We start from the raw sequence: 23,492 nt of genomic DNA, 5'->3' as shown, positions 1-23,492 counted from the left end.
ATCAGGAACAAATTATACAGAACCTAGAGTTTATAGATTAGGAAATTTGCCAAGACAACCTTATAGAAGTTATGATGAAACCAGAGAAAATAAATTTAAACCCAGAGGAAAAAGATATCCAGTAGAAAAACCTATACAATTACAACCAATAGAGTCAGGAAAAATTTTAAATTTAACAGCACATAGTCCTCAAATATGGGATAAAGTAATAGACATTTGGAAAAATATTGTAGTAAATGATTATATAGGAAAAGATTTTGATCATAATCCAGAAGAAATGTTAAGATATTTAGAAACATTTTTAGGAGAATCTGTAAAAGCTATATGGGAAAGATGTAAAGAAGAATATCCGCAAGAGATAAATACTATTTTATCATTAGGAACAAATCCATTCAATTTTGTTAATAAAATACATATGTTATGCACTGGACAAGATCCTAATTCAAGACAGATTAAGATACAGTATGAAGCAGTAAAAGCATTAGAACAAATGACTATTAAAAATTGGCAATATATAGAACAATTCTTAGAAGATTTTACTTATAATGCTTCTATTTCAGGAAATATATTTAATAGAGAAATAGGAGAAAAATTATTTAGGAAATTACTAGGCCCACTAGGAGAAGAAATTTATAAAAAATGGCAACAAAGACTACAAGAAAACATTATGTATCAAAATTTACCACATTTTGATAATGTAACCATTAGATGTAGTTTTATAATGTCCCGTCTAAAAGAAAAATGTTCAGAAATACAAATAGCAAAACAATTAAAAGGAGATTATAGTTTTTGTAATAAAATATTTGTCCCACAAAGATATGGAGAACAGAAATCCAAAAGAAGAATACCCAATCAGAATTACAGAAAAAACAAAGGAAAGGTAAGAAAAAATTATTATTTAAGAAAAACAGAAGCAAAAAAGCCATACTTAAATAAACAAAGACATGTCAGAAAATATCATCCAGAAAAAAGTTATAAAAATAAACTAAAATGTTTTACATGTGGAAATGAAGGGCATTTCTCCACAAAATGTCCTTATAGAAAAAATATGGAAAGCAGGGAAGCTTATTTAGTAGAAAAAACAAATTTAAACCTAATTAATATAGATGAACACATTAGTGATACAAAGAGTATATATAGTGTATGTTCTGAAATTATGGCAGTAAATAATGAATCCTCAGATAATGATGAATTCATAGAAAGAATATCAAGCTATATGAGTGTATTTCCAGAATGTGAAGAACATAATCGGGAATATAGAAAAGGAAGTCTATACAAGAGTTGCACAGTATGTAAACTATATCCTAGTATGGAAAATAGGTATCAATGTAGTAATTGTTTTGAAGAACGATGTAATAGATGTGTACCTCAAAAAGAAGATAGTGGAAAACAAATTATGAATTTACAAGAAAAAGATACTAAGAAGATATACATTATGCAAACAGAAGTGAAAGCATTACAAGACCATATTAGTGTACTATATAGTGAAATAAATGAATTAAAAGAAATAATAACAAAACAAAATGAAAGATTACAAGGATTAGAAGACTATTTGTACCAAGGCTCTCAACCACAAATGCTATGTGTAGAACAAATAGAAGAAAAAAGGGAACAAAGTAAAGAAATTTTTAAGACAACTGAACCTATAAGATTTATATGTGATAATAAAAAATTATTAAAAGAAATAAAAGTAGATTGTAAACTAAAATTAGAAAATGGGAAAATACTTTATATAAGAGCTATGATAGATACAGGATGTACTAGAAATGTAATAGACCAAAAGGTATTAGAACAAGAAGATTATGAACAGGCAGATCATATTATAATATCAACAGATATAAATAATAATACTACAAAACATAAATACCAACTTAGACCAGCAAAAATAGGATTTCTAACTCAATGTGGAGAATATTCAGATTATTATTCTTTTACAGAAGTAGTAGCAAGACCATTAGACATAGGTTTAAGTTTAATAATAGGATTAAGATTTTTATTACAAGATTCTGGAGGAATGCTCCTTACACAAAATAATCTAGAAATATTTAGAAATTCAGTATTAACCCCAATACAAATAAAGAGAAAAGATTCTTTAATTATAGATTATAAAGAAAAGAATAATAATTCTGAAAAGAAAATAGCAAAGCAAAATAGAAATGAATGGAATAATTCTTTAAATAAACAGAGAAAATTGGAATGCGATTGTCCTATAAAAGGACAATGTAAAATTAATCAACCTATTAAAGAAGAAGAATTTTTAGATATAGATTCTTTAGATATTGAAGATAATTGTGTAATAATAGACTTAGAAGACTTTAATGAATTTTTTAATCCCATACAAGCTTATAATATATTAGAAAACAGTGATATACAAGATGTTATTAGTAAATTAGAAAAGTTAGAAATATTTGGAGATAACCCCTTAAAATATTGGGACATAGATAAACCTATGTGTGAAATAAAATTAAAAAATCCAGATATAAGAATATCTACTAAAAGCATTAAACATACTATGATTGATGAAAAGGATTTTAATCTTCATATAGAAGAATTGAGTAAGCTAAGATTGATTAGGAAATCTGATAGTAGACACCGATCAACAGCATTTATAGTAAAGAAACATAGTGAAATAGTACGAGGAAAAAGTAGGATGGTTATCAATTATAAACGACTAAATGATAATACCATAGAAGATGCCTATAATATTCCAGATAAAGATACTTTAATTTCTCATATACAAGATTGTAAAATATTTAGCAAATTTGATTGCAAAAGTGGTTTTCACCATTTTAAATTAAAAGAGGAAAGCATTGAATGGACAGCTTTAACTACACCTCTAGGGCATTTTGAATGGTTAGTAATGCCTTTTGGGCTTAAAAATGCACCAAGTATATATCAAAGGAGAATGGATGAAATTTTCTTAAAACATAAAGAATTTTGTATAGTATATATAGATGATATTTTAGTATATAGTAAAAATATAAAAGAACATATAGGACACTTACATGTAATATTCTTTGAGTTTGTTAAACATGGAATTATAATTAGTAAAAAGAAAATGGAATTGGGAAAAACTTATATTAAATATTTAGGATTAGAATTAGGAGAAGGTACTATCAAACTACAACCTCATATTTCCCAAAAAATTATAGAATTTCCTGAAGATTTAAAAGATTTGAAAACATTACAAAGATTCTTAGGATTATGTAATTATGCTAGAAATTTTATAAAAGATTTTGGTAAATATTTAGGACCATTATATAGTAAAGCATCAATAAAAGGACAAAGGTATTTCAATAATGAAGATAAAAAATAAGTTAGACAAATAAAAGAATTAGTAAAAGGTTTGCCTCCTTTAGCATTACCACTAAATACAGATTATAGAATAGTAGTAACAGATGAATCAGAATTAGGATGGGGAGTTGAGTTAAGAAAAAAGCCTAATAAATATTCAGAGAAAGAAACAGAACAAATATGCAGGTACGCCAGTGGAAAACATAAAGTAAAAAATCTTAGTGCTATAGATTATGAAATAGAAGCAGTAATCAAAGGATTAGATGCATTTGAAATTTTTATTGTAAATAGAGAATTTACTTTAAGAACTGATTGTGAAGCTATTGTAAAATTTTATAATAAATTAAATGAAAATAAATTAGGAAGAAGATGATGATTAATATTAAAAGATAAATTTATTAATCATGGGTACAAAATTAATATTGAACATATTAAAGGAGAAGATAATTATATAGCTGATTATTTATCCAGAACTATAACTAATTCTTGATTATAATTTTCAGATGAGACCAGGAAACAATCCTAGAGCAATTATGTATAATCAAGAACAATAGCAGCGTATCCTAGAACAGAATCCTTATCAAAGACCAGTAGAACAGAAAACTGTAATACCAGCTACAAACAATTTAAATTTTGGTAATGTTAATCTCCAAATATACCCCAGTTCTAATATATCTTTCAGACCACTAGTAGGACAAACTTTTACATTGGAACAGAGATGTATTTTAGATAATTTATGGGTCTCATTTAATAAAGAACCTAAAGATAGAAAACATTTTATAGCAGCCATGAATGCTTTAGGATATACTTTTAATTTAAGCCAAGAAAGATTTAGATTTTATGTTGTGTTTGAAGGTAATAATCCTGGAGTCTTTAATTCTTGGATAGATGTTGTAAAATCCACCAGAAATTTTAAAAATCCAAAGTATAAAGGTTTTCATACAATAGATGAAGCTTTTTCTGCTGCAAGATCTTTCCCAGGTCCTCATTTTCATATCCATCCTTCTCTCAGAATTTTTACTGAACCATTACCATATCTAAAAGATTCCAGTAGTCAGACAAAAGTTATATTTTGTGATCATTGTGAGATCTTATCCAGAATGATCAGAAATCTTAATGAGGAGAGAGAATATCTTGTTGAAGAAAGAGAGAGACTTCTGAAACAAATATTTATATTACAACAAGAAGTAAATAAATTTCAGCAAGAATCTTATGGTTTCCCGGCCACAAAAGCGGGTGAGATAGATAATTGCTCCCTTCTGAGCAATCAAGAAGCTAGCATAGAAGCAGGTTCTATGCTTTCACAAGCTCAAACGATGCATGTTGATGAAAAAACAAATCCGTTAAAGGCTGTGGCTTTGCCAAAAGCCAAGAAGAAAATACTTTAGAAATATTAAAGAGAAAAATAGAAGAGATATTAAACGCACAAAAGGAGATCAGACAGCTAGTAGAACCAGAAAAAGATAAAGAAGAAGAAGACATATCCTCACCAATCTCTGGAGATTCCATGGACACAATTGAAAGACAGAACATTGGAGACAAAGTCTAGGCATCAGACCCTATAGCCTAGCCATCAAGACTCTATATTCTAGCCATCAAGACTCTATACTCTTGCCATCAAGACTCTATGGAAGTTTGTCAGAAGAAAAGAAAAGTTTCGGCAGAATTATGATCACAGAATTTGGGAAGATAATCTTTAACAGTGAAAGTCGACAGGCTTTTTTGTAAATTTAAGTGTCGGCAGGGTTTTTCTAAAAAAAAAAAAGTCTTTTTGTCAGGAATCAGTCTTTTGAATCTGAAGTGGCGATGGGGCCCAATGAGCACCCGACTCAGAAAAGACAGGATTCCTCATTTTATTTTAATTTTAGTTTCAATTCCGTGTCTATAAATAGGGAGTACTATCTAATTGTAGAATATATATCGAGTGAATTGTGCAAGTACCCTGAGATAACAACCTCCATGTGTTCATCTCTGTAATCCTTCTCTGTTTATAATAAAAATATTTTATTTGCTGAAAACATAAGCTCGCTTTTATTCTCTCAGTTCCTCTAGACATCTTTCGGGGATTTCCGAAAGGGAAATCCTTCTCCTTTCCTAAGGTATTACCATGTCTTCTTAAAAGCTTTTATTTTACGCATATGCTTATTCTTCCTCTTGTTAGTTTCTCTTATGTATATTTTATATTTTCTCATAATATAAAACTGAGTTAGGTAGTCTTGCCCTGTCTGGTATGATTAACTGTTCACCAACCTAATGGAGCCAATAAGTGACCTACATAATTAATTAAAGTAAAGATTAAGGTCCATGGTAAATGTAGTTAGGATAAGTGAACAGTAACATAACCTTGCGGATAGGATGTAGAGCCTAGCTAAAAAAAAAAAAAGAGAGAGTCTGGAATCGGCCAACTCCGACCCAAGCCTACAAACTTGGTATCAGAGCATGGTTCATTCTAGGCACCAAAAAGTACTATAATAAAAGACATGGGAAACAATCTTAGGATGTGGAAAGGAGAGTACTGAGTAGGATAAAAGTCATTATAAAAATTTCAAATCAAATCAGTTTAGAATTTTTCTGGATCAAATTCAAAAATTTTATTATAAATCATTTCTACGGAAAAACACAACAAAAATCAGAGTGGGAATTAGAAACTTTCTTTTTACAAGATAACACTTTAGAAAATCCATTAAAATATAGATATTATAAATATTTGTGTTCTATAGTTGACTGCATAGATACTAATCATCCTAAAGATCATTTAATAAAGACTGTTTTGAAAAAGAATTTTAAAGAATTAGAATTTAACGAAGAAGAGTATTATTACTTTCAGAATATTTACGAAGAAGAAGGATTTGTATTGTTTGACGAACATAGTTTACCTTCTACAAGTTATTACGATTCAGATTATTATTATTCAGACTAAAATTTTATGCATATATTAGATATAGCCTTTGAAAGATTTAAAAAAGAATTAGTCTTTGTATTTAAAAATTATACAGAAGGACAATATTACAAAGAGTTGTGGACTTTTTTAGACAGTGATAATCATCATTATTTAAAATATAGTTATATTAAATTTCTAAAAATAGTAATAGATATTATAATAATTGATCATAATAAACAATCAGAACTAAGACAAATATTAAAACCATATTTAGAAGAAGTTGATTTAGCAGGATACACATATTTTAATTTTGGAGAGTGGTTCGAAGAAGAAAATAATTTTAAGTCTGAATACAAGTTGTTATTTGAAAGTGAATCAGAATCAGAATAGACAAATTATTAAAAGAAATAAATAATAATTTAGATTATATTAAAACTACAGAAGAAATAATACTCAGAAGAATAAATAAGATAGATATAGAAAGTTTACCAACAAAGACAGATATTCAACAATTAATATTAAGTTTAGAACAAAGAAAACCAAAACCAATAGAAAAAGATATATATCAGTTTATAGAAAAAATAAATAATAAAGAAAATATTTTAGAAGAAAAAATTATAAAAATAGAACAGTTAATATAAGAATTATTAGTTTATGTCAAAAAACTTTAATTTTGGAGAAGAATTAGAAAAAATAAAAGCATATACAGAGGAAGATTATAATAAAGGTTTCTTTAAAACTTTAGATATAACATCTAAAGGAGATAAAACCATAATAGCACAAAATAATTTAATTATACAACTATTAGTTACATTACACCAAAGAATAACAAATTTAGAAAGTCATTTATTGAAAAGACAAGAAATAGATATAGATAATCTTGTAGAAGAATTTGATAAAAAATTAAAACCTACACAACCAAGACCTAAGAAACAAAAACAATCTTGTAGTTTTTTAGTTTATAAAAATGAATAATACATCTTTTCCTGGAACTAGTAGAACAATTATAGACCAGCCTAGAAAAAGTACTAGTTTTAGATCACCTCTTGAGATATTCAATATTAAAAATAAAGATAAAATAAAATTAGAAGAAGAAATAGATATAGATAAAAATATAGAACAGTTTAGAGAATCTGTTCTAAAAATATTAGAACATAAAAGATTATATGAAGTAGGAAGATTCACTATGAACACAGGACTATTTAGAAATTATTCAGAAGAACAAGTGTCATGTGTAGGAGACCAAGTAGTAGTTTTAGATTGCATGAGTAAAAAAGCCAAAGAACAATTAAAGAAATCTCATAAAAATTATATACATACAGGATTATTTATTATAGGAGTAAAAGGATTAGTAAGAAGTAGAACTGGACGTAAAGTGTTAGTGACTCTTTTTGATAAAAGATGGGGTAAAGATGTACAAAGATCATTAATATCCTTAATTGAAGTAGATTTAAATAGTGATGTAGGACTTTTTTATTGCACTCCTAATATGACATTACCTATAGAAGATTTTTGTAAAAGTATTAAAATAGGAATACGAACTAAAGGATTTGAAGAATTTATAAGTGGCAGTAATTTAGTAATTACGATAGGATTTTATTACAAAAACTATAATCTCCTTTTAATTGTTTTGCTATTTGTATTTCTGAACATTTTTCTTTTAGACAGGACATTATAAAACTACATCTAATGGTTACATTATCAAAATGTGGTAAAATTTGATACATAATGTTTTCTTATAGTCTTTGTTGCCATTTTTTTATAAATTTCTTCTCCTAGTGGGCCTGGTAATTTACTAAATAATTTTTCTCCTATTTCTCTATTAAATATATTTCATGAAATAGAAACATTATAAGTAAAATCTTCTAAGAATTGTTTTATATATTGCCAATTTTTAATAGTCATTTGTTCTAATGCTTTTACTGCTTCATACTGTATCTTAATCCGTCCTGAATTATGATCTTGTCCAGTGCATAACATATGTATTTTATTAATAAAATTGAATGGATTTGTTCCTAATGATAAAATAGTATTTATCTCTTGCGGGTATTCTTCTTTAAATCTTTCCCATATAGCTTTTACAGATTCTCCTAAAAATGTTTCTAAATATCTTAACATTTCTTCTGGATTATGATCACAGAATTTGGGAAGATCACTTTAAATATGGAAAATCATGATCATACAAAGGTGAAAATAAATATAAATTATTAAATTAGGGAAATCATGACCATACAAAGATGGTAATAAATATAACCGTTGGATCAACATAATCGATCTAACGGTAAAATTGATTGGTAGTAGTAACACAACTTGGTTGTCACAATATCTTTCCCTGTTAAAATCTATAAAAAATTTTATTAAAAGAATCTTTTAAAATGTTAACCCACTGCACACCTTAAGAAAACAGGGATTGTAACAGTGTTTAAGTAGAAGGGTTTTTTCTTTGGTTGTCCCCTGCACCGTCTTTGTCTCGTCTTTCTTCTTGTCTCTTCTCTTCTCTTTGCACTCCGCAGAAGAGAGAGAAACATCGAACAACACTTCCAATCTCTCTCTCTCTCCTTTTCTCTCTCACTGATATGCAGCAAACTGATCAAACGGTCCTGAGCTTGAGGCCTGGCGGTGGTCGTGGCGGCGGAAGTAGGCTTTTCGGTCTCTCTTCAATCTCATCATCTTCTCCTTTTTCCGCTGATCTTCCTCTCTTGCGTCCTCATGGCGTTGCTCCTTCCTCTTTCTTTCTCAAGGTCCTTTTTTCTCGATCTGCCTTTTTCTTCTTTCACTTGCTTATATTTTTAGTTCGTTGCTTTTAATTTTTTTTATTTTTTCGGTATAATCTCTCTCTCTCTCTTTTTATATAATTTTTTTTTTATTTGGATCTCATTGAGTATATCAACTTCATAAGCTAAAGTTTTTTCTTTTTTTAATTGTGTTTTTCATTGAGGTGTAAGGTTTTATGCTCAGGTTTAAGTGGTACTCGAGATTTATGCGAATGTTTTTTTTTTCTGTTCAATGACGATTAGATTTGAGTGTTTTGTGGATTTTAAAGTGATTTGATTTGATTGGAAGAATCCATCACAAGAACCAAACATTGGAAGATATATGATATATCTCTCATGGTTATTGTTTTTGTACACTGTTTAATGGATAGGAATGGAAGTTAAGTTCCGTAAGAGTAAAGGAAAATCTGAAGTTGAATGTCCTAATTCTTGGTGGGGGCACTCAGTGTGTGTTCCAGCTGTAAATACGGACATAAAGCAAAGTGTGGGCTTTAGGTGGGCTTGATTAAGTTTTGAACTGCCCATAAAGGACCCACATACATCGTTACATAATTTAAGCTAGTGTTTGAGGGGTTGTGTTAAATCTCTCAGCTACCTGACATACTAAGTGATTCTATTTACACCATCAATATGTTTGTTACTGATGAATTTATTGAAAAGTAAAACAGGTTTATCCATATAAATATTATAAGACAGATTGGTTTTTATTCCATTTCATATATAGTTCTTGCTTAATGATTTTTATAATAGTAATTCATAAAGGACGTGGCTGCAAAACAATTGAAAGAGGTTTTTTTTTTTTTTTGCGCACAACTTAGTTAATTGAAGTTTTCATCGGATACTATCCTATTCATCAACCTCACTTGTCTTGTGAGGTGTGCGTGTGTGTGTGTATTTGCTTGTATGATGAGTTTGGACTATGTTAAGAAATTTGTTTCTTAGTACTATTGGTTTTATAGGCTGGAGATTCACGGTTTGAGGGTCGTGAGCGTGTGCAATATACCAGAGATCAGATTTTACAGCTTAGAGAGGTAACTGTTATTTGCTCTTTCAGTTTAAATTTTGTTTTAATTCTCTATACTCTTTATGTGATATCAAATTCTTTTAATTTTATTTTACTGTTCATCCTTCTGCTGCCTTTTTCTTGATTGATTTTAAGCTTGATACTAGGCTGCTATATTCCTAGTGATCCATAATATGTGGTGTAGAATCAACATTCTGTGATGGCTACTGGATTTTTCTATTTTATTTTATTTTTTTGATTTCTTTGCATGTCCTCTTTGTCATACGTCTATTTATGCTTTTTAGAGTTCAATAAAGGCTGTACCTCTTTGTCATGCGTCTATTTATGCTTTTTAGAGTTCAATAAAGGCTGTACGTATTTTTTGTTGTTGGAAGTTTCTGTCCATTAGAAGGCAGACAATGTCTTTTCATTCATTTTTCTCCCTCTTTCCCCTCCTGTCTACATGAAACTGCTTATGAAAGTGCATAGTTCAGTGTTCTGTCGTGATTAATATAAACATCTAAGCTAATATTTATGTTTTAACGGTTGTCTGACTGTTGAACCTTTTTACTCATAGGCTGTTGAGGTTCCCGATGATATTATAAAGATCCAACAAGATATAGAAGCTGAACTTTTTGGTGAAGATCAAAGTTGGGGCCATGTTGAAAACAATGTAACTGTCTTTTCCATCATCTAATTATATTGTAAACTTCGCTAAGAACCATAAATTCTCTGTCCTCCCTTTGGTAAGTTGATTTGGGTTGACTTTTTTGGTGGAGAATATACTTGTTGTATCATATGTAGAGAGGATTTTTCAATAAGAAAAAATAATTCATGTTTGTATACCATACTGATACTGATATAGTTTTATTTTGATTGGTGCAATCAAATGTCATCTGTTTTATGAATTTATCTGTAATCATTTTGACGGTAATAATATCAAATTTTCTATAATAATGTTTACATTATCTTCTGCAGCCTCCTCGACAATTACAAAATCGATATTCTGAACCAGATAGCCGTGACTGGCATGGTCGCTCTGGACAACTTCCTGCTAATCCTGATGAGAGGTCTTGGGAAAATCTCAGAGATAACAGGGAGTTTGGTAATAGATTTGATTCTAGACAGCAGGATGCTAGTCAGGTTAATCGCCAAGACCAACTTAATTCCCAGTTTGCAAGGACACAAGGGGTAAGCCAAAATAAAAGATATTGGTTTTTTAGTTAATGTGTTATGAGTTTGAATTCAATGTTATTGTGAAACTCTTTAGCCTATCAGTGAAAAAGAAAGAACCACATCATTGCAGTAACTAAGGTTCTTTCCTTGGTGTAAAAGCTTCTATGTGGCATCATATGGTTCAGTGATAGTGTACAATGGATCAAACTTAAATTCTATCTGTTATGTTATCTTTAAAGTTTTGAACATCCTTTTATGTCCTTCTGAAACTTGTTTCATGAGGATTTGGTTACATGAGGTTTTTCAAAAAGAAAGAGAGGCCATAATTACATTTATTGTTCATTGATGTATCTATTTATTATTTCAAAAAAATGTTTGTTACAAATAACTTGATGAACCTGCGACTATGATTTACATGTTTGATATTTTTTTTAATGTATGGCCTCCCCGGCATGCCATGCATCTTGATCAAATTGGAAATGGGTTGTAATAATTACCACTTAAATTGCTTATTTACTTGATGGGATTAATATGTTAATAATTAAAATTATCTGGCTTTTCTTGTATTTTTTTTTTTTGTGTGGTGGTTATCGAAGTAGCCTGATGTCCTTTTGTCCATGTATCGATGTCCATATCCACTTTAGATTTACTATTGATTTGATCATTTTATTTACCTGCATTTGGAGTTTGTAGTTTTACTTTGGAACAAAGTACTAAGTTGTACTTTGAAGTTCTAGTATGTAATTACAATTATCAAAGGTCTTGATTTTGTGCTGGACTGCTGTTAAAGGATTACATTATAATTTATAGCTATGTGATATTCTTCTGAAGTCTGTCATTCCTCCTTAGGCTTGTAACTGATGATGAGTAAGTTGTGTTTGGTGTTACTAGAGTTACTTGATGAAGTGATTTAAAATAATTGTCATACACTCATACTTATACTAGAAGTTTATTAGATTGCATTATAGTTTGTACAATCCTTCATGGCTTACCTATTAAATTTGGCATGATGAATTGTTTTGTATCTTTTTATAATCTACTGTCTCTTTATTTATTCAGGGAGGACCTACTCCTACTCTAGTCAAGGCTGAGGTCCCATGGTCAGCTAGAAGGGGAAGTCTCTCTGAAAAAGATCGTGTCTTGAAGACTGTGAAAGGGTAATAGTTTTTAAATACTTGTGAATAACAATTAGACATGGGTGTGCTTTTAGCTGTGATATGTGGTAGTTTACTGGGTTGTCATGTATGCCTGAGTCTTAACTTCCTTACTTGCCTTAATTGTTAAGTAGTTGCTCTGGTGGTGTTGGGAAGCAGGTGTAACAAAGCTTCGATCACGAACAGTTTAAGGGATTAACTCATCAATTATTAAATATAAAAGTTTGACAAATAATTCTATATTTTTGGCAAAAGTTTCTTGGTACTTTTTTTCTTGTATAAGAATTATTTTGGAAACTTAACTTCTAAAGCTTTCTTCAGACATGTAACTCTGTTAGGGGCCTTTGGAATTGTATGGCTCCTGCTATTTATATAGAATTGGATGGCTCCCTATGTTAATTTGCTGTTGTCTTATTTTATGCAGAATATTAAATAAGTTAACTCCTGAGAAGTTTGATCTCTTGAAGGGTCAGTTAATCGATTCTGGCATTACGTCATCTGACATCTTGAAGGTCACTCTTCGATGGCTGTTGTCAATCTATTTCCGTTCACATCCTTGTTCTAAATTGACTTGCTTCGCTTTGTGAGTGCAGGGTGTCATTTCACTTGTATTTGATAAGGCTGTTCTAGAACCTACATTTTGCCCCATGTATGCTCAGTTGTGTTCAGATCTTAATGAAAAGCTGCCTCCATTCCCATCTGAAGTACCTGGTGGGAAAGATATCACTTTTAAGAGAGTACTCCTGAATATCTGCCAGGAGGCTTTTGAAGGTGCTTATAATCTGAGGGAAGAAGTAAAAAAGCTGACTGCCCCTGAGCAGGAGATGGAGCGTAGGGACAAGGAAAAACTGATCAAGCTTCGTACCCTTGGAAATATACGTTTAATTGGTGAACTATTGAAGCAGAAGATGGTTCATGAAAAGATTGTCCATCACATTGTTCAGGTTCTTACAGTAATTAGACTTCACTTTTACATAATATAAATTGGTGTTGGTTTGGGGTGTATCCACTCATACGCATGGTTGTTACTTGGAACAGGAGCTTTTAGGACAACCAGAGAGCAATTCTTGTCCAGCTGAGGAAAATGTTGAAGCCATATGTCATTTTTTCAATACCATTGGCAAGCAGCTTGATGAAAGCCCTAAATCACGGCGTATAAATGATATGTACTTTAGTCGATTGAAAGAACTGAGTACAAATCCTCAACTGGCACCGCGCCTTAGGTTCATGATTCGGAATGTTTTAGATTTGCGTGCTAATAACTGGGTTCCTAGACGTGAAGAGGTAAATTTATACATTTTGTTTCTGTGATATGTTATGCTCACTAATGTTAAGACCACTTGTTATTGATCAAGTTTTAATGCTGACTTATGTAGGTGAAAGCCAAGACCATCACAGAAATTCATTCAGAGGCAGAAAAGAATCTTGGATTGCGTCCAGGTGCCACTGCTAGTATGAGAAATATCCGTGGCGGTGTTCAAGGAAATGCCAGCCTGGGGGGCTTCCCCATTGGTCGTCCTGGTGCGGGGGGTTTGATGCCTGGAATGCCAGGGACCAGGATTATGATGCCTGAAATGCCTGGAATTGATAACGACAACTGGGAGATGCCTAAGACTAAATCTATGCCAAGAGGAGACTTGTCAGGTATTCAAGCTGCAAGACGCAGCAACTCTTCTTTACATTCCAAATCCACAACCCTGAACTCAAAGTTGCTACCTCAAGGAAGTGGCGGTATTATAAGTGGAAGTAGTGCCCTAGTGCATGGAGGTGGTATCCTTTCTGCTCGCCCATCAAACTTTGGTTTAGGTACTGGGGCTGCATCTAAATCCCCTTCACCTCCTAAAACAGTCTCTGCTGTCTCCTCGGAGAAGCCACAGGCTCCAGCTGCTATATTGAATTCTGACAATCTTATTCTTCGCCGCAAAACTGTCGCTCTTCTGGAAGAATATTTCAATGTTCGGCTTTTGGATGAGGCATTGCGGTGCGTGGAGGAACTAAAATCTCCATCTTACCACCCTGAGGTAGTTAAGGAAGCCATTTCCCTTGGACTTGATAAAAGTCCACCATGCGTTGAACCCGTTGCCAGTCTTCTTGAGTATCTGTTTGTGAATAAGATCCTTACAGCTAGAGACATAGGGACTGGCTGTTTGTTATTTGGTTCTCTGCTGGATGACATTGGCATAGATTTACCTAAAGCGCCCAATAATTTTGGTGAGATAATTGGGAAACTAATTTTGGCAGGGGGATTGGATTTTAAGGTGGTGAACGAGATCCTGAAGAAGGTGGAAGATGACCTGTTCCCGAAAGAGATATTTGAAACTGCAGTACGGGTAATTACATCTGCATCTGGGCAAGCTGTGTTGGATGCACAAACAACTGACATTGAGGCTTGCCAGAGTCTGCTCAAGTGAATCAAAATGACTTAGCATGAGAATACCGGCTTCTCTAACTGGATGGACATCTCTGCCTTCTTTCGCCACTTACAAATTCCCATATCTTGACCCCCACTTTTGAGTAAGAGCATTTTGTATGAAAGTCTGTTATAAAGTAGAGATTCCAGTGTCAGGTATTTTTATTGAGCTGTATAATTTTGTTTTATTTTTGATTATTGAGGTCGTAGAGGTGTTTTTGAGGGAAAAGTCAACCATAAAGCTACGGATTTTGTTTTGCGGTTGGCTAATCATCCGCCAATTTCTTCAAAAGAATGGCCCATTAGGGGTCCAAATGTTTTTTTGTTTCATTAGTTTCAATTTTAATTTTGTTGACAGAGTAATTGTTTAACTGGTCAGTTCATAAATATCATTGTCGTTATATCCTCAAGCTCGTTTCGGTTTTTAATATTTTACATAAATCCAAGGCTCAAGCTTATTTTCCCTGAGGGTATGTATGCCCAACGTGAAGTTCTCAGACATTTTTTGAACTGCTTGTGGTTGTTTGCGTATTTTAATGTTCATCTTGTTTCTCGTTCAGCATTATTTGAAACTTTTTTTATACTGGCGGTACCTTTATCAATTTTTTTAATATTGTTTTGGGGTGAAGAATTACCCGTCCCAGAAGCAGAAAAAGCGCCTTCTGCTGGAACAACTTGGTTTGTACTTGTATCGCAACTATCAAGTTCTTCTTCTTGTGTTATAAGCTGTATGAATTTAAGTTCTTGAATGGTCGACTCCTTTAGAAATAAGGTGGTAAGATAGAAAGATGTGTGGTGGATCTTGTTTTGGCCTCAGGTCGAATGTTATGGTGTGGTTTAAAGTTGGCCACATGATGTCCCATTTGAGTATGGAACGAGGTGCAGTGAGTGGCTGAGTGAGCTTTTGAGGATCCTCAGCTGAGGGAGACTAATTAGAGTTATTATTTGGGTCGTCATGACCTTCCTATGACGTTAGAGCAGGAATTTTCTAGGACAGCAGGTCTTAAGGGACCATTACTCTGTTGCTGGCAGACATTTGAGTGGTAGCAAGCAACTATCATGTTTTTTTCAAGCAAGGGGTGATGTGCACATGTAAAGACTCTTTGAGCATGCAAACCTCTACTTTTTGGAGTTAGGTGTAACTCTCAGCATGTAGCATGGTGTAACTCTCTAGAGTGTTGCATTTGAAGCCCGTTTTTAAGTCCTAGTCCGAGAGTTGCCACTTTTCTTCCAGGTTTTAGTGGCTGGAGGTTGTGATGCCACGGCTTGAGGTTATTCGGTTGTTCCCGATGTAAGACCCTCCCTAGGTCAAACACGTTGCATTAACTGTTAAACATGAGTAGTGATACTAAATAAAATTCAACATAACAAGCAGTATCAAAGATTGACATACATAATATGTCATATACAGAGCTAATGTCGTGTGGCCTACAAGTTACCGCACACAGTTTCCTCAAATTAGGTACATACCAGGAGTTGCCATTCGCTACCACTCACTAGTCCCTACATCTATATGTACACATACAATAAATTTTTTAAGGGAACAAATCCATTTACAAATTTTTTCTTACAAATTGCACTAAGTATGATAGGTCATACATTATTGATTAAAGTATGACCGGTCAGACACAATATAGTTTGTAAGAGTTTGTAAACAAAAAGGTTATAAATATAACCTTCTTCATTTTTTAATATTTCTGTTTTTATTGTATTTTTTTTTCTATCACATTCATATAAAATTGAGTGAGTTTTGTCTTGTTTTCCCTCATAATGAAATGTATTTCCTTTTATGTGAGTGTGACAAAAAAAATATTGCTGCAATAAAAATGGAAATATTATTCCCTTAGAAAAAAGTGAAACCCCAAAAGGTAAAACTAATGCATCCCCAAGTCAATATCTAAAAGATGAAAACATCTATGTAGTTTCCTCGGAAAGTGATCTGCATCACCCATTGATTTTTTTTATTTTTTTTTGAAAGATGAATGCATCACCCATTGATTGTTGTAGAGCATTATCCACCATATGGTGAATTATTCTCTAGCCTTCTAAATTGGAAGGGTTAAATAATAACAAGAAATGTGAGAATAAATTTCAGTGATCTTGTGGTTAGTACTTAGTGTCAATCCTACAGGCAAGAAAAGTATTAAGGCATCTCGAAACGAGAAATAGATTGGTTGTGCTATATATATATACATGGTAGTCACCGGTGAATTGTCAAAACAAGTTTTAGAACTTAGAAAGATTGTTAATGCATGGCTACCTCTCTAAACAATTATTCATTTGTTAATTTTACTTTTCTCTTCCGAGTACAATAATAAGATTGTTATATATAGAAAAAACTTTATTAATCTCATGCAATAGAAGAGAACTCTCTCATGCAATACAGATAATCATGTGTGGGATCCGCTCACTATAAAAAAAGAAAAAAAGAAAAAAAAAATAACACGAAAATCGATGTATGTGTAGGAGAGAAAAATTCTCTCCTACAACATAAGAATATATTTTTCCATATAGAAATGAGAAACTGGTGTCCTATGGTTTAATACTATCCGAGTTAATTTTTCGTTCATGTTACATTATGTGAATTGTATTGAGTATGGTAATGCACCTTGAGCAAGCTAGACATGCATTACATTTATGGATCTTCTCGTGTAGATAGATTCTTATAACAATTGAAGCATATTACAGAACTATTGACGTTTGGATTAGGGGGTAGTCACACGTCGATGTTTGTGAACTTTCAAACTTGACACCTTTCAACATTGGCTATTATCACCGTTGTTCAATCACTATCTTCCTTTAACCCTTTTTCATAATCTTTCTTCACGTTCAAAAGGTTACTTGTATCTATAATGGAAAGATTATAATTCATTTGTCGTGTTACGTGCCTTTGCCTGCCTATGTATTTCAAGAGCCATATAAAGGAAAGCCACAAGTTCCTACGTCCCATATTTTGATTGTGACTTGAAAATGAAGAAACGGTCCAATCACATTTTTTTTTTTCACATTTCAAGATTAGAGACATCTCACCAATCATCACATGTTTTTGTTAGATTGATCTGCTTCCATTTTGAATATTACAATTGGATTTATGAAATAATGTTTAGTAAAACTTAATTCTTGCTTTTAGATTAGATTTTTATTTTGGTCTTCCAAAATTATGTGTCATCATCAACTTGGTTTCCATTGATAAATAGATTAAATTAGTCCTTCGATATTATTTTTTTTCATTGTTCATTAAAGTCTTATCAAACTAGTTAATAAATGATAAAGTTATAATATTATTTGCCATTGAAAATCTTATTTGATGTCGAAATAAATAGATAGCCAATGTAGTGATAATTATATTTTTGAAAGATTAAAATGAAACATTTAATTAGAATCCATGTGCTTGTCTTTTTTTTTAGGAAAAAAAATGGTTTTTAATTAAAAATCTTTCATACGATTCATAATAATTACATAATTTTTTTTAAAAAGTAAAAAATAAATAAAATTTATTTATAATTTTTTCATAAACTAAAAAAAATAATTTATAATAAAGTCAATGATAAAATCATGATATTTTTTATTAAAAAAAACACATCTTTAAAGTTGCTTTTATTGTTAAGTAATTTGGACAAAAATGGGTTTTGGTGTAAGATTAATATACGACTTTTCGGTTGGTGTCAAACCAACTAATTACATAGGGCCGGCTACGTTCTAATATAGTTAATTTCTGCTTTTTCCCGTGTTATCAATTTATCATATTTTTTAAGGGAAAATATTTATGAGATAAAATTATCTTCAACACTCCAAAACTATATTCTATATTGTTTTGGGAAAAATATTTTAGAACTTTTGTTTGTTTTTTATTATATGAATTTTAATAAAACACTTTCGTTAATTCCTCAACCTTCAAAATAACGTAGTTTTGGAAGTTGTTGGAGATAAATTTATCTCATAAACTCTATTTTTAAACCATATATCATTTATTTTCAATTTAAATTATTTTAAACATTATTCTAATTTTAGCTATTTTTTAATTTATTTTTTTAAATTTTATTTAAATTAATTATATATATATATGTGTGTGTGTGTGTGTGTGTTTTTATTAGACAAAGGGCCATTTTTCATATATTTTTATTTAAACCTTGATTTTATTTTAATGTAAAGCTAATTTTTCATATATGTTGCGTAAGAAAAAAAAACCATATTTAGTTTAACTAATGATTTTGAATTTAAATCCTGCATGTGGCGAAAAAATTTGGTGGAGAGAAATTGACCACTCTTATAATCTTGTGCAGCTGGACCGGAGTAATTGATGAATCGGTAAATTAAAAAGAAAAGAAAAGAAAGTATACGTATAAATTCTTAATATAAAATTAAACCGCGATCTTTCACACATGAGCCCACCACAAGTCCACAACAACTGGTTGTTTGATGATAAGGCTCTAATATTTTATAGCTGTATGGGTGGGGTCCAAGTTCTTATGATAATATATATACACGAAAAAGGGGTCTTCAAAGCATCACTAGGGTTGTTGGTGCTTGCTTTACTTAGCAATCAGCATTAAGCATAATCGTAGGTATGACCCAAACAAGGTCCATGGTGAATGTGTATATCCTCTTTCTCTTGTTAATGTCCCATTTCCTTCCAACTTCAGCTGATGAGGGAGCCTTGAATGCACAAAAAACTGAAGTTCATAGCCATGAACATGAACTTGTACAAAAGAGGCTATTGGTAGACACGAGGCATCGACCCTTCCTTAACAAGAAAGAGCTACTTGGGGTTTACACAAGAAAAGGAGGGAATATTGCAAGTCATGTCCGTGGGAGAAATTCCTCAGCAATTCAGAGTCAAATATCTGTATCCCACGCTAGCTTTATTTTTTGCATATCTCTTTTTCTTTGTTTCTACTTAATATAGTGCAAGTGTCTTTGTTTGGTGTTTTGGTTCTTAATTATGGATTGAATGATTGAGGGTGAGTTTTATTTTCATTTTTACTGTTGAAGATTGTCTATGATCCTTGATGGATTTTTGAGTGTTTGTCACTTGTGAGTGAAGTCTTGTGTTCCTAGCCCTCGTGTCCTTGTAGTTTGTGAGTTGTAATGGTAACAAACTGCTTGTACTTTATTTTCTTCTTAGTGACGGTTAATGTACTATACTACACTTTTTAAGGATGTAAATGTTGACATCTCTATTTTTAATTTAGGAATGGTTAAAAATTGTGTTTGATAAAATTAATTTATTTTTCGTTTTTATAGAATGATCCGCTAACTCAAGAACAAATTTATTATTATTTTTTCCACGAGCTGAAAAACAGAATGGTTATCTATTAGGTGAAGAGAAGTTCTACTCTGTTGGAAGATTATGTAGTCATAGTGGCACGTAAGTAGTTTAATAGAATAATTAGCTGATGTAGAAAGTGCACAATGACTCTTCTACTCTGTTAGAGGATTATGTAGCATGAGTGGCACGTAACTAGTTTAATGAAATAGTTAGCTAATGCTTCGTTGTGGACTTTCTACATCAACTAACTATTCCACTAACTACTCAAGTGCTACTCATACTACAAGTAGAACTTCTCTTAACCTAACATTATCACCTAAAGAATGTGCATGACAATATTTTCAAAAATATTTATTCTTTAATTTTGGAGAACATAAAAGATTAAAAATAATGTTTGATAAAACGAATTTATTTTTTTCTATCGGTTGGTCTGTATACAAATTGATAGAAATAAGAAATAATTTATTTAATTTTTTTACTCTATGAATATACAAAATTGAAGGAAAAGTAATGTTTATGCTTGCTTTTCATTTTGTACTCAAACTGATTAATAGGAATATCTCTCTGTAGCAACACAACACGCTGAGCATGTTTGAAAGGAGAAAAAGGACATTCTTCATTTTTCTTACGGTGTTTTCCTACAAGATTTATATTTTTGCTATATCATCTCTTTGATGCAGAAATTAACTCAAAAATACCTCTTACTATATAAAAAAATTGCTGAAAGTTAATAAATTCTTTCTAGTTATGAGAAAAAGTTCATTTAAATCAAACACGCTGTAGGACTATACTCTAACATTGAAAAGAAATGATTTAATTTGATTTTTTTTTAGTCTAATTTATATGCCCTCAATTTTTCTGACTTCTAACAAAGTGGAAAAGATGTTGAACAATTAGGAATAGAGCTAAGTGATAAACAAACTAAAGTTTTGGCGTTAAAGTGAGAGAAAAGAAAAAAGGGTTACATGACTACTATGTAATGTATTCCTTTTGATTTGACATGTCATGTGTTGTGGACCAACCCACAACTAGCACACAGCCACCCATTCATCTTCAAGATTACACAACTCAAGGCCCAGCTCACTTCGGGCCCATCTCGCCTAGCATATTTGAATTAGGATTTTATGTTTGTTATATTACCTAACATAATTTCACTTTCCTACATACATATTAAAGAGGTGGGGTCTATATATTTTTGTCTCTTTTTCATCATTTCACTTTCTCTCTTCCCTTTGTTGTGTGTATAAAAAATGAAGTTATATTATGTAACATAACAAACATAAAACTCTTTGAATTATTAGCTCTAGGATGTTTCTCTTATCTTGTTATTAGATTCAGGAAGTTTGTTTATTTTATCACTTTAAAGTTTATCGCTTTGTTTGAATCTTCTTTATCATTATCGTCTTTATCATTTGCAGCTTATAAATAGAAAACGAGGTGTACTCAGATTTTTATGGGATAAGTGCCCCATTGGATCATATTTTTTTTTTTAAATTTATCTTCACCTCAGCAAAAGCTAGGTCAAATAAGATTTTACAAAAAAATGTATATTAAAAATAAATTTTTTTATAATGAAAAAAAAGCTAAAAGTCAAAAACTCCTATAAAGAACTTTTCGTTAAGCTCTTGTTATCAACTTTTTTTAAAATGAGATTTGAGCTTTTAAATTAAATTTTTTATATAATCACCAAATAATATTTAGCTTTATCTAAGTTTTTATTTTTAGTTTAAAAATAACTTTTAACTTAAAAAAAGAGAGGAACTAAATAGATTCTAAGAATTCTGATTTCTCCTCCCAATTTTCTCTCTCCCTTTTCATCTTCTTTTTTTTCTAGGGCTTCTCTGTTTTAACCCCTACATTATGTTATCTTTTCTTATTGATTCAATTAGAGACTAATTGGCCCGAAATAAATTTCAAGGAGTACCGTGAGAAACCTCAATACATTAAGGAATAATTTGTAATTTAGCCTAATATCACTTTAGGAATCATTTGTATTATTTGTATTAATAATATAGAAAGAGCATTTTTAACATTTTTATACTCTGTATATTTTATATATGATCCATAATGATACAAATGAATTCATTTAGGGAAAATATACTCTTATGTTGTAGGAGACTATTTTTCTCTCTTACACATACATCGATTTTTGTGTTTTTTTTTTTCTATAAATGGGTGGGTTCCACATATGATTATTTCTATAGCATAAGAAAGCTTTTCTCCTATTGCATGAGATTAATAAAGCTCGTACATTTATACTGGCAACCAACTAAAGTTTCGTTGCTCTAGATCACGCGCATTTCCCCCCAATAAAAGCATACTTAATATTGTGTTTCTATTTATTGCAGAGTTATTTGCTATATACATTTCATTTTCTTTGAAATTATATAAATTATTCAATTATTTTCAAATAAATTCACCTCAAGTATTTCTACAAAATATTTATCTAATGAAATTTGTTGGCAGCGGATTGTTATACAACAAATTATCCAATGAATTGCGTTGTCATATAAAAAATACATGTAAAATAGCAAATGAATAACTAAGTAATTGTTATTAATATTATATATTTTTTATTTTATTTTTAGTTTAGAGGATAATTCAGTACTCCTGAAATGGCTCTTAGAGAAAGGTGATAACGTGATATGATACATTGCAAAGTTTAAATTCGTGCACTTCCAATTAAGCCTACAAATGAGCTATTTTATATGGACAACTAAGGCTCTGATTGATTTTAGTTTTCAAAAATAGTTTTTAAATTTTAAAAACAATAAAACAAAAAATCTTATTTGAAAAGACTATTTCATGTTTTTTGTTTTGAAAACCGTGTCTCTTTTCTTGTTTTAGAAATCGAAAAACCAAAACAAGGAGGTTTTAGAAAGTTGTTTTTTGGTTTCTTTTTTGTGCGGTGGCATTGTTGTAAATAAGGGATTTCATTAATGGTATTTTCGTAATTAAATGAGATTTTTTATTTTATTTTAAATTATTTTGTGGTAACAATTTTGTAAATACGAGGATTCATTAATGACATTTTTTTTTTGTAATATCATTAATGACATTTTTGTAAATAATTACATCTTCTATATAACTTTAAAACTAACCATATTCAAACAAATTTTACTGTTTTTTTACTCTCAAAACCAATTTTCAAACTTCATTTTCAAAACAGTTTTTAAAAACAAAAACACGTTCAAACACATCGTAAGTATCCACTTTCCACCACAGGTCTCGGTCCACCGCAATTTGATTCCTCGTATTGTAACTGAATTAAGATAAGAAACTCAAACTAACTTAAAACAAACCTTATTCAAATCAAATCACAAATTTTCTTAGACCAAGATACATGGCTGAATACTAAGTCAAAGGAGAAACATACGAGAAATCAAAGCGTGTGATTGGTCAAAATTTGAAAGTTAAAAACTGCAATCAATTTTAGGATAAAGCTCTCACAATTTATACCCGTGTTTGTCCCACATACTCAATTACTCATATGATATAAAAAGTACTTTATCATAAAGGGATCTTCATCAC

The 23,492-nt window shown here is 30.9% G+C and overlaps 1 protein-coding gene and 1 non-coding gene across 6 annotated transcripts; both read left to right on the top strand.

The window, feature by feature from the left end:
• Nucleotides 1-8,611: 8,611 nt before the first annotated feature.
• Nucleotides 8,612-15,108, top strand: LOC133297956 (eukaryotic translation initiation factor-like). Of its 5 annotated transcripts, none has more exons than XM_061497194.1 (9): nucleotides 8,612-8,916; nucleotides 9,909-9,980; nucleotides 10,530-10,631; nucleotides 10,931-11,154; nucleotides 12,184-12,285; nucleotides 12,707-12,794; nucleotides 12,876-13,226; nucleotides 13,321-13,566; nucleotides 13,659-15,108. In XM_061497194.1, the coding sequence occupies exons 1-9, from the start codon at nucleotides 8,752-8,754 to the stop codon at nucleotides 14,691-14,693; spliced, it is 2,385 nt and encodes a 794-aa protein (XP_061353178.1). In that variant the 5' UTR covers nucleotides 8,612-8,751; the 3' UTR covers nucleotides 14,694-15,108. The 5 variants fall into 5 exon arrangements, with proteins under 5 accessions (XP_061353178.1, XP_061353174.1, XP_061353175.1 ...); XM_061497190.1 differs by having other exon boundaries at nucleotides 8,613-8,916; nucleotides 10,530-10,625; nucleotides 10,931-11,143; nucleotides 12,188-12,285; XM_061497191.1 differs by having other exon boundaries at nucleotides 8,613-8,916; nucleotides 10,530-10,625; nucleotides 10,931-11,151.
• Nucleotides 9,390-9,493, top strand: LOC133297968 (small nucleolar RNA snoR103). The gene has a single exon (XR_009749704.1). It is a non-coding gene; the product is annotated as a small nucleolar RNA snoR103 (small nucleolar RNA).
• Nucleotides 15,109-23,492: the final 8,384 nt, after the last annotated feature.

This window comes from Gastrolobium bilobum, unplaced genomic scaffold, assembly GCF_033153095.1.
Source record: "Gastrolobium bilobum isolate Gb01-03AN ecotype WA unplaced genomic scaffold, APGP_CSIRO_Gbil_v1 utg15686, whole genome shotgun sequence".
In the NCBI taxonomy this organism is placed as follows: Eukaryota; Viridiplantae; Streptophyta; class Magnoliopsida; order Fabales; family Fabaceae; genus Gastrolobium; species Gastrolobium bilobum.
Note: the sequence above shows the minus strand (reverse complement) of the source record. Positions and strands in the feature narration are given on the sequence as shown.

Excerpts from the sequence above, each read along its gene's own strand:
- LOC133297956 (XM_061497194.1), top strand. The coding sequence starts at position 8,752 with ATGCAGCAAACTGATCAAACGGTCCTGAGCTTGAGGCCTGGCGGTGGT. Across the intron at positions 11,155-12,183 it reads ACACAAGGGGTAAGCCAAAA|TCAGGGAGGACCTACTCCTA; the intron begins TAAAAGATATTG and ends CTCTTTATTTAT. Across the intron at positions 12,286-12,706 it reads GTCTTGAAGACTGTGAAAGG|AATATTAAATAAGTTAACTC; the intron begins GTAATAGTTTTT and ends TATTTTATGCAG.